Here is an 11,765-nt window from a genome sequence, read left to right as displayed (position 1 = left end):
GGGGGGGGGAAGAATTTATCATGTGGGGCTGGGGATTTAGCTCAGTGGCGTGGCGCTTGCCTCACAAGTGTAAAGTCCTGAGATTTATCCCTGGTACCAAAAAAAAAAAATTATCTTGTGGATTGAGGAGGCAGCTCAGTGATTCCACATCTGCCTGGAAAGCATAAGGTTTTGAATTTGATCTCTGGTAACAAAAAATATTTATCATGTAACTTAAAAGTTACAATTTATAACAAAATATTCTTATAGCCTATGTATTTTTGATATTTCATGTATTTTTTGTAGGAATTGAGACAAAATTAGGTCAAAGAGAGAAGCCCTTGTAGGAGAGTTGGAACTCTCCCTGGATGCTCAGGGTAGGTTAAATTAGAAGAGAGGGTAAGACATTTGGGGCAAGATTGCTGTATCAGCTTCTAAGGAAAGCACAAATATCTTTGGCATGTTTCAGGAAACATGCATGACAGAGAATTTCAGGGTACTAATGGAAAAATGCAGTTAGTTGGCTGATGATTATTAAATATAAAGTTACTGGTAGTTATAAAATTCTATGTGTAATTCAGAGCCTAGGAAAAAAATGCCAGTGTAGTTGAAATATCTTCTGTGGTCAGTGTAGCTATTTTAACAGCCAGCGTGAGATACTAAAGTGCATACCTTATACTCCATAGTATTATAGTCAGGAAGGGTACAGAGATGAAGTGGAAAGAACACAGCTGAAAATCTGCTGTAGAGGGACACGAGGACCACTGGAGGCGACAAATATGTAGGTTACAGAGGACTGATAAATGTAGTAAATGCATGTATCAGTGCTGTGAAAACTCAAAGTGGCACTAGGCCTACTTCAGCCGTGAACTGGGAGTATCTTAACCAAGGAGGTGATATTTTATATGGATTGTAAAGGACGAGCACTAGTTGACCAAGTGAAGAAAATTGAAACCTTTACAGTACAGTCACAGACTGTTCGAGGAATAATAAGTAACTCATGCATCGAGGATTCTGGGAAATTATTGTACAAAAGCATGTTAGGCTCATCGGGAACCTTGTATGATGTCTTTGGTGAGGGAATCCTAAGAAAATTTTACATAGGCGGGAGAAAGTCTCTTCCTTATTTTTTCCCCATCTTTAATAGTTTACTTAGCATGAATAGACCAATATATGACATGGAGAACAATACTACGTTTTAGCAAGTCTTTTTATAAAGTCTCATTGAATTCGTATCTATCATTAATATCTGTGGTCATAATGTCCATATCCTATACGAACTTTGGGAAGTCAAGAACTGGATTGAAATCTCAGCTCTGCCACTTGCTAACATTTATGTAAGTTATTTTATATTGGTGAATTTTCATTTTTTTTGTCTGAATAATGAGGCCAATGAGTGTTTTCTGTCGATGTGGGGGGTGAGGTTGCTTTTGGATAGGAAGGCAGTTAAATGAGAGCGCCATTCGATGTAATTCAGTCTGGATATGTTCTGAATCCTAAGTGAAGATTGGCCTTGAGTCAGCATAAAAATGTAGCTGAAGTTTAACTTGTAAGGGATGATAAATCCGGGTGTGGTGGTGCATGTTTGTAATCCCAGCTACTAAAGAGACTGAGGCAGGAGGATGGCAAGTTCCAGGTCAGCCTGGGCAATTTAGCAAAACATTGTCTCAATAAAAAGTCTGGGAATGTGAGAGAATGAAAAGATGAAAATAAAGTGTTTGTAGATGGGGAGGGGAGGAGGGGGTGAAGGGAGGGCAGAGGTAAGGGGAAAAAAATGAGAATCAAGACTTGCCATGTAAAGGTACATGATCCCAACAATGAATGTAACTGTACTGTATCCCTAAATATCCCAATAAACTCAATAAAAAAAAAAAAAACAAAAAAAAAAAAAAAAAAAAAAAAAAAGGTCTGGGAGCCGGGGAGTTAGCTCAGTGATTCTGCCACGTGCCTCGCAAGCACAAGGACCTGAGTTCGATCCCTGGTACCAGTCAGTCAGTCAATCAATCAATCAATCAGATAAATAGTCTGGGGATGTAGCTCAGTGATATGCATTCCTGAGTTTGATCTCTAGCATTGTACCGCTCCTAAAAAAAAGAGAGAGAATAATTGTTGGAATCAGAAAAATTTTCACTTTGAAAAACAAATATTTTTCACTTCTTCCTAGATTACCTGTAGTAAAAATTTTAAATGACTTGTTCAAAATAGCTCAACTAATGATTTTAGGATCCATTTATGAGATACATGGGAACTTCTCCACCAGACTTCATCTGCCTGGCTACTATATTTCTCATGATTATGTCCTTCTGCTCACAGTTGCTTGGCTTGGCGCCTTATTCCGACAACGTTGCATTGACCATCTGATCAGAGCTTAGCCATTGCCTGTCTTCCTGGTGTTTAAGGGCCTAGGGTGAGAGAAGGGGTTGGTGGAATCTGTGACATGAAGCTAGCAACACATCATGCTTCTTGCTGTGTGGAGAGTGCTGATAGATGGTGAGAATGAGGTTGACATGAAGCAGAAGACAGACAGACAGACACAGTCATAGCAACCTTAGCGTTTCCGAGGCCCAGCTCTATCACTGTCTGGTTACCTGACTTTTCTGGATTCTGTGAGCCAACTGAGCCAGCCAGCCAAACAGATGAGCCAGCAGTTCCTTTCAAGTGAAACTAGTTTTTCAGTTTCTATACCAGTAATTAAGTTAATACTTGAATTTACGTGATGCGTTCAGTCTGATGCTCATCCTTTCACCACTATACATTATGGCTAAATATCTGATTTCCGAAACTTCATCCCTTTCTAACCTGCAGAGGCCCTGATGAACCATTTTTATAGGATCTTTGGTTTCCTTTTTTTCTTTCCCCCTCCCTCTCTCTCCTTGCTTCTCTCCCTCCCTTCCTGGGATGGAATTTTGATTTCTTCCCATTTCATAGATCCTTAGACATATTCCTTGCATAGGCCTCCTTCATTTTGTAAAGCATTTAATTTAATTATGTGGGCCTCACTAGGCCAATTATAACTAAGGAGTGAATAGAGATCATGGTAGAAAATAGGATTAGGAAGTTAAATTGGGGCCACATTGAGGGAAATTTGGGTGGCTAGTTTAAGTAGTTTACTTTATTGTCCATCTCAGAGATGTTTAATAGAACTTTCCATAGTGGTAGAATGTTCTGTGTCTGCACGGTCCAGTCTGATAACTTAACCATATGTGGCTCCATAGCACATCTGATATGTGGTCCTGCAACAAATAGAACTTTAAATTTGTTTCATTTTAGTCCGTGTAAATTTAAATAGCCACATGTAGCTGAGGCTACTGTTTTGGATAACACAGCTCTGGATATTGAGTGATTATTGAAAGTTGTGTCCCCCCGGCCCCATATTGGGGATGGAACGCAGGACTTTGCACTTGCCAGGCAGGCACAGTGCCAGTGAGCTACATCCCAGGCCCTGTATTTCTTTTTGTTTTTTGTACAGTGCCACTGAGCTACATCCCACGCCCTGTATTTCTTTTTGTTTTTTGGTTTGTTTGTTTGTTTTTTGGTTTTTTGAGACAGGGTCTCCCTGACATAGTTGAGATTGACCTAGAACTCACTATATAGCCCAGGCTGGTCTCAAACTCACAGCGATCCTCCTGCCTCAGCCTCCCGAGTGCTGGGATTACAGGTGTGCACCACCATGCCTGGCTAAAAGAAAGAGTGTAGATCTTGTTTTAGTTAGCTTTCTGTTACTGTAACAAATACTTGAGATAAATCTACTTAAAAGTTTTTCTTGGCTCATAGTTTTGGAGGTTTCAGTGTGTTACTGATTGGTTTCATTGCTTTGGGCCTGTGGCAGCACAGAACTTCATGTGGGACAGAGGAGGCCCATTCATCTTGTGGCCAGGAATCAAAAGAGAGAGAATCCGGCATGTCACAGTCCCCTTCATGGCCGTGTTCTCAATGACCTAAAACCTCCAGTGGGCCTCACATTGTAAAGGTTCTACCACTGCCCAGTAGCACTGTGGCCTGGGGACCAAGCCTTTTAAACTCATTCCAGATTCCAGGTGTAACAAACATTAAGGACAGAACATTGAAAAATGAGGTGAAATTATTTACTGTGTGACATTTTTAGGAAAGTAGCATTTACTCATTCAAGTAGTAGCAGCAATCCTTTGCTTTAGATCTTGTACTTGTTAAGATTAGACATTTTCCTTGAACGTGGAAGTATAGGCACAGAATAGCTAATTTCCATTCCTTCATTATATGGCGCTGGGTAGATCGCTGTACCTGCCAGACATGAGCCAATTAAAAACTATCATTGTGCTGTCATAGTGTCATTTCTGCCTAAGAACCATAAATGTGGCATTAAATGTGGTGAATAGTTGGTCAGGCTGTGAATAAACACAGTAAATTCTAGTACAAAGAGATCAGCTTATAACCCTGGGAAAGAGAATGCTGAGCCCCCTTTGGTGATTTGTGATTAATCAGAAGTAATTAATATGATGTTTAAATGGAATTTCTGTACAATATCAAAGAGAAAGCATTTGAAAGGTGCTGCATAAGATGCATTTACTTGTAGCAGTGGGAAATTCATGCATTTTCCAACAGTGTGTTGTACACTTAGAAAAGAGCATTGTAGAAAATGATTTGTGATACTGCTGCGTGGCAGAAAGGGATGGGAGTGCAGCAGATCGAAGGGCAGTGCACGGGAAGGAAGGCAACAAGGAGGAGGAAGCATGTGGCCGTGTCAGGTAGGCTGAAGGTCGTATCTCAGGAGACAGTAGGTAGCAGGTCACTTCACTGCCTGTTGAGTGCCTGATACACTCAGTAACTCATGAGCTAGGGATACAGCTCAGTGGCAAGTGTGAGGCCCTAAGTTCAATTCCTGGTACCAAAATAGAAAAAGACACTCCCCCCAAAAATAGTAACTCGTGGAAAGAATACATAGTGGTTAGGAAGGAGGAAAAGTACTCCTGCAGGAACGGTGGAACCCTACTTTGACTCCATCTTATTTTACTCATCCATGACCTCAGTCATCACGTGTCTTCCTGAACGTGGATTGCTATTAGGGTTACTGTTAAAATGCACACTAGAGGGCCGGGGATTCAGCTCAGTGTTTCCACTGACTACCTCACAAGTACACAGACTGGAGTTCGATCCCTGCTACCCCCCCAAATATATATACGTGTACATACACACTTGATAGTTTAAATTTGAAGTTGTAATCATTGTCTACTGGGGGTAGGGGATGCTCTGCAATTTAGAAGTACGGTGACTATACTTGAGTACTTGCAAGTTTAGTTTCCTTTTGTTTTAAGACTGTCACAGAGTAGATGTGACCACATCTAGTTCCTGAATAACCTGGCCTCAGGTTATGGGGGGAGGTGAGCATTTCTAGCTGATTTGACAGATTAGAGATGCAGGCTTATTTTCTCTGTAGGAAAGATTGTTTGATAAGATAATCGAGAATGGTATAAAGCAAGATCGGGAATTTAAAACTTTCTAATTATAAGACTATAAATTTTGTGTAATTTCCAAATTTTTTCTCTTTTACTCAGAACTTCTAAAATATGTCCATAGAAATGTCATTTATAGTTGTTGAACAGATTTATTTTGCTCAAATATTTACTCAGATATTACAGTGGACTCAGATCTGATAGTGAGAACATTTGAAATATGAAAAGATACAGGTCCTTATAGATTGTATTTTCAATTTTGTTTAAGCATGTGCTTACAGCTCAATTTAATTTATATCTTTACCATGTCATTGTTGGCATATTTATGCATGAAAGTGTAATTTGTGTTAGCAGAGAACAAGTTTGGACAAGAAAAACCTTTCTGATCTATCTCAGTATATATTTGAATATCTAAAAGCACTATTTTAGACACAGATATAACAACAAACAAAGCTTGCAATGAAATGCTTGCCTATTTGAAGCTGTTCTCAAGACATACTTTCAAAAGGGAGTATTTCGTTTCAGGAGGAAAGGTGCTGTAGTCAGACTGTAGGATAGCTGTGCTTAGGGGGAACTGAGATATAAACTATAATAAACTTGCTGAAGAGAGGGATATTTATTTGGTTGTTGTCTGTCTTGTTGACTGCTATATCTCCAGATCCAAAAATGATACTTGGCTTGTAATAAATATTCAGTAAATACGTGTTGTTGATTGAAATGTTTATTGTTTTGAATTTGTACAGTCATAGGTATGCAGTGCACTTTTGTAAATTATTTTTACATCCAGCCAGTTAAGATTTTTATTATTTCAATTGCCTTAATGCTGCCCCAGCACCACCACCGGGGATGTCTGTTGTCAGTGTTACCTATTTTTTTGTCTACTTGTGTCATAAAGGATAAAGGAAAAGTGTGCTAATATTGATAATTAGGCATAGAGTTATCTGATATTACAAAGAATAGATTTGGAAGGGAATTTAAGAGGTCATCTTTTGTTCAGCTTTCTGCCCAGGAAAGATGATTAGGTATGTAATTTTAATTAATCACTTTAAAAAACAGAACAATATAATTGAGTTCCCTCTTGAGAAAATGGAGAAAGGTATTTAATCCTAGATATGAAGGGACTAACCTGAAAACTTTTAAACTTCTTTGTGGGAAAGTGGAAAAACAAGGAGAGCACAACTAAGCTGTTCTTTGTTGATTATCAGAAACGGGGGCCTGTCATTCACTTTGGCATTGAGGCATGGCCTCCTATCTAAGGGGGCAGGACTAGCACTGTTTGTCCCCTCCCACAAGAGCTGGGCAGTCATTACAGGTTCAGAAGCCCTGACCAGTTTTTCAAGAGTTTCCCCTCTTTTTTCCCCTGTGAAACACATGGTGCCTTTGCTCTGCTCGCAGAATGCGTTAAGATCTCCTGCTTTGTGACTGCTTTGGAGCCAGCAAATACCCTGACATGTATAATTCGAATTATGCAGGTTTCATGAGTAAGTTAATCTTATTTTTAAGCTAGTTAAAATTCAAGTGATATTTAGAAAAATGTTATCTTGGAGTTAAGGCTTTTTTTTTTTTTTCATTTTACCACTTTTACTTGAAGCATTTTTCAATTTCAAGAAAGCCCTTTTAGTAAGGAAGCAAACTTCTAAGTAGGAAAGCACCTTCCTCTCTGAAGACCCTACTTTCAGTTTCTTTTGAAGTGCCTTTGTTATGTTAAACAGTACGTGCTAGGTCTTTTGAAAGCATGTTAACCTAACAAACAGTTTTCTTGAGCATCTTTTTAGTTTGACTGAGAAGTATTTTAAATTGAGCGTTTCTGAGTTCGATTGCTTCCGTCTGACACAGTCTCAAGTTTCCACTGAATGGTAACAAAGACTGTGGAGTGTTGTTGGTGCTGCAGTGAGAGGCATGCTTCCTTAGACCAGGTAAGAGAGAGCAGTTTGCTTCTTACTGCCGGGTGAGTTTTTAGTGTTGATTTCGTATTCTTTAAACAGTGGCAGTGCTGAATTGAAAAACAGCCAGGAGCAACCAGATTTCAAGACGTCCTTGCTGTTTGCAGACAGAAAAAACTACAGGGCCCTGGGGTGGGGTGGGGGGGAGGGGTAGAGTTAGCCTAGTTTATCCCTACTTATATAAATTAATTAAAATGTGGAAATAATTCTGGAGCTCAGTTTTCTTCATTCAGGAGCTAAAGAAGTGGTTGAGATATTAATAATTTTAAAGATACTTCATGGTTATTACTTGTGAAAGCAATCCAAGTGATAGTTTTTACTTTCATTTTTTTCAGTAGTCAATAAAATAAGCTTTGCTCTTATTAAACATTTTTCCCCATTTACGATGATTTTAAATTGTCAACAGCAAAATATGCTTCCTCAGATTCTTTGGAAATCAGCCTGACACTTGAAAAATATTTCAGCTCTTGTAGCTGTTTCATTGCTGTTATTTTTTCTAGTACATTTTTCTTAAAAGTATTTGTGCTTTGAAAATGTCAGCTGTATTCTAATGAAGCTTGGGCATTGTTTGCTCATAAAGGGGCCGGTGCATTCCACTGCTTTATGGTTTATTATGAGGCACAGTGTGAGAGTGTGGGTGGCACCATTTGGTGTCTGCCTCTTGGGGTAGTAACTGCCATTATGTTAGCCTTGGGTTGGCAAAGAAAATGCAGCATGCGAGATGCTCTATGAATCTGGATACTGTGAAGAAAATCTTAGCCCTGCCCGGCTCTTAGTGAAGTGAGCATGTGTGACAACTTGACTGAGTTGATTGATCATTTCGAGTGCACCCATGATGCCTGCATTTGACTTCCAGTTCTATTTTGTCAGGCGCATCTTAGTTTTTTGATTTATATAGTATTTAGTCATTCTTTGAGGAAGTGGATATTTCTGAATAAACTAACATTTGAAGTCGATAAGGTGATATTTTAAAAGTATTCAGTATTTTAAATGTGTTTGTCACACATTCACTTTAAGCGAATTTTAAGGCACTTACTGTGGAGTTAGGAGGGGAGTGGGAGAGGAGGTCAGGCGGGGAGCCTTTCTTTCAGTTAGGAAGCCCTGAGGAAGAAAAAAGCAACAGATGTTTCTTCTGTTACAATTGAGGTTGTTTCATTCAAAACTCACAGTAGCTGGAAGGAGGGGGAGGGGTCATAAATCTGACTTAATCAGTGAATAAATAAAACTCAGTCATTTATAATTCATTTAAATTTATTCTTTTATACTCAGGATTGAAAATCACAGAATAACATTTTAAAAATAATTTTAATCTTCAGAAATTTTGCATAATTAAAATGTTAGAAAGTGCAATTTTAGTGCATGTAAGTAATGACAAAATGGATAGTTAAATCATATATGGCAAAATATACAGGACACACATTGCAAAACTTTGCACAAAAGCTTAAAATGAATTATGAAACATCAGTTGCATATGTTGATAGATGATTTTATCTTCAATGAAAAGCCTAAGACTTATGCCAAAGACCCTTGAGTAAGAAGTGTCTTTGCTATGTAATTGAAATGATGTGTTGTAGTTTGCCTCTAGAAAGAAAGATTACAAGCTAAGACTGGCTGTTAATAAAAGGGGGAATGTTTATCTCCTGGAAAGTGCTAGAAAGAAGTGCTTGGAAGTAAGATGCATGTAATGAAAGCAGGCAAAAATTTTTAAAAAGGATTTTGAATTTGTGAAATTAATAATGTGAAATAATGAGTTACTTTTACAAGTAACACAAAGTTCTGTATCCTTGTGTAATTTGCATTTATACACATGACAACGTTTGTATTATCTTTTTTGTTTTGTTTTGTTTTGTTTTGTTTTGTTTTGTTTTGTTTTGTTTTTGAGTCAAGATCTCCTTATGTAGTTCAGGCTGGCCCTGAACTTACTGTGTAACCCACTTTGTATTATCTTTTTTGTTTTGTTTTGTTTTATTTTGTTTTTGAGTCAAGATCTCCTTATGTAGTTCAGGCTGGCCCTGAACTTACTGTGTAACCCATACTGGCCTTGAACTCACAATGATCCTCCTGCCTCAGCCTACTGAGTACTGGATTTATAGGCATGCGCCAGCAATCCTGGCAATTTAGCATTTCTGAAAATTCTTGAACAACTAGTAATGAACATCAGATCTTGCATATAAGCACATATTAAATATTTGCTCTTACACTGCAAAATTAGTAGTAATAATATAGTAGCCAAAATTTATGTTATAGTTTTAAAATATATATGGATTAAAGATATAGGTTTCTAATTATTTGAATGCAGAAGATTTCAACATTCAAGGAAATTATTAAACATTTCAGTTGCTCTTAGCTAAGTCTATGGGCTTTCCTCCATGTAGGTTGTCTGCCTCCCTCCCTTCCTTCCTGAAGATTGTTCTACCACAGAGCGAGTGAGCTGTATTCCTGGGTCTTTCTAAATTTTTATTCTGAGGTTAGTCTCGTTTTCCAAATGGGACTGCAACTTGAACTTTTGTTCCTCCTGCCTCATCCTCCCTTGGTGCAGTGATTACAAGCATGCATCACTGTACCTGATTCACTGAAGCCCCCCACCAAAGAATGATGATAGAATATAGAGATCTTGAAGTTTATCAGGTCATTGTTTTAATTAAAATACTATAATGGGTCTAGGTACATTTTGCTTTTTTAAGGGACAGCAGCATATTAACAGTTATTTTTTCTAAGTAAAAAAAACTTAATGAAGTTCACAGTATATTTATAAACTATAAATTTGCCTAAAGTAAAAACTTACAATTTTAACCTAAGAATATAAATTCAGTGGAATAGACACCTTTAAAAAAAGTTGGTATCCAGGTGCAATGACACATACCTAAAATCATTCTAGTGATTTGGGAGGATTAAAAAAAGTTAGCGAACTTGCATAGGTGGAATATGTAACAATAATTGCATCATAGGTTTTAGTTATCAAAAATGTATGGCACTATTGGGCATGGTAGTACATGCCTGTAATCCCAGCACTCAGAGGCTGAGGCAGGAGGATACCTTTGAATTCAAGGCCAGCCTGAATACATTGTGAGAGGCTATCTGAAAAAAAAAGTATGTCATTGACTGTTGTAAATATAGACATGATAGTACCATCCTTAAGGAAAATAGCAACATAGAAATAGTTGAGATTGTAAATCCTTCAAATTAAGAGAAAAATCAGCTGAATTATTTTAAGATGAATTCCTGCTATCTTCATATATGTAAATTATCATGGAATCATTGAGTGTTTGTTCAAATTGTGGTAGAGAAACATTTCTGGTTTTGTTGTTTTTAATTTTGGTGTCAAGGATCAAACTCAGGACCTCACACTTGCCATTCAGGCATTGTGCTGCTGAGCTAGCCCAAAACATTTCTTTTTATTATAGTATAACTACATACTCTAGTGACAAAACAGTTTCTGTTTTACTGTAGATTATGCCCTGTATGAGAAACCGAACTAATTTGTGTTTGTCACCTAGCAGTTGGTTGGCAGTAACTGGTGTGGGGCCAGAGAACTTCTGTAATTTAGCTGCCATTTAAAGATAATTCCTAGTCTGGGGATTTAGCTCAGTGGTTCCACTGCCTGCCCTGCAAGTGCAGGGACCCAAGTTCGACCCCTGGTACCAAAGTAAAGAAAGAAAGATAATTCCTAAGTAACCCTTAATTTCTAATAAACATTTTGGATCACAGTTGCTGTTTATAGAATGAAAACCTTCTAAAGTAAGGTGCCTGTGGTTCTTGCCTTATTCTGAATGTGAATTCTTTAGCACAAAACTGAGGTTTTTAGGAGAGTCTGAGCCTAAACTACTCATTGTTCTGTAAGTCGCAATACTCAGAGTGTGACAGATGTGGACATTCTGTCTGCCTTACATGCATGTATACAATTTGAAAAATTAATGACTATGAGAATTAGAAATTTGTCTTCTCTGGGATGTGGAAGTAAGAGAAAAAATGTGCCTGATGCCTCTATTTTTCTGGAAAGAAAAACTTTGACACTTTTTGTTTATTTGTATTTTGGGGGTTTTGGGGGGTGTTCTTATTGTTGTTATTGTGGTTTTGAGATGGGGTTTCACTGTGTAGCCAGGCTGGCCTTGCACTTAATTCCATCCTCCTACCTCAGGCTCCTAAGTGCTGGGACACCAGGCTGACGTTGTTTAGGAATAGGAAACAATATGAGTTAACTGTTTTCAAATGAATTTAGGAGCCTGTTTTGTAATAACATTGTTTCTTCCAAGTTTCAAGCAGCTCTTCCAGTGACTTTTAAGATGGTAGCTAAAGCTGGAGAACTTTGTTTTTGGCATTTTCCTCACTAGTGAAAATTTGGCAACTCCCATAGCAGTTTCTCTGATGCAAATGAAGAAAGCACTAACTGACCACTTAATTGTGTGCCAAAACT

General features: G+C 38.0%; 1 protein-coding gene across 10 annotated transcripts in view; it reads left to right on the top strand.

Annotated features, from left to right (window-relative positions):
- Tfdp2 (transcription factor Dp-2) overlaps positions 1 to 11,765 on the top strand; it is a 127,049-nt gene that overhangs the window by 45,495 nt on the left and 69,789 nt on the right. The window contains exon 1 of one of the 10 annotated variants that reach the window (XM_010608188.3): positions 6,768 to 6,889. The exons of 5 other annotated variants lie outside the window; for them this stretch is intronic. In XM_010608188.3, coding sequence (XP_010606490.1) covers positions 6,859 to 6,889 — 31 coding nt within the window. In that variant the 5' untranslated portion in view covers positions 6,768 to 6,858. Of the gene's footprint in view, positions 1 to 6,767; positions 6,890 to 7,233; positions 7,325 to 7,989; positions 8,132 to 11,765 lie in introns of those variants that run through there. 4 more of the 10 variants (XM_010608189.3, XM_010608191.2, XM_010608193.2 and 1 more) reach the window with 4 other exon arrangements.

Source organism: Fukomys damarensis, unplaced genomic scaffold, assembly GCF_012274545.1.
Source record: "Fukomys damarensis isolate Sample0158 unplaced genomic scaffold, DMR_v1.0_HiC HiC_scaffold_37, whole genome shotgun sequence".
NCBI classification, from domain to species: domain Eukaryota; kingdom Metazoa; phylum Chordata; class Mammalia; order Rodentia; family Bathyergidae; genus Fukomys; species Fukomys damarensis.
This window is presented reverse-complemented; position numbering and strand designations above follow the sequence as displayed.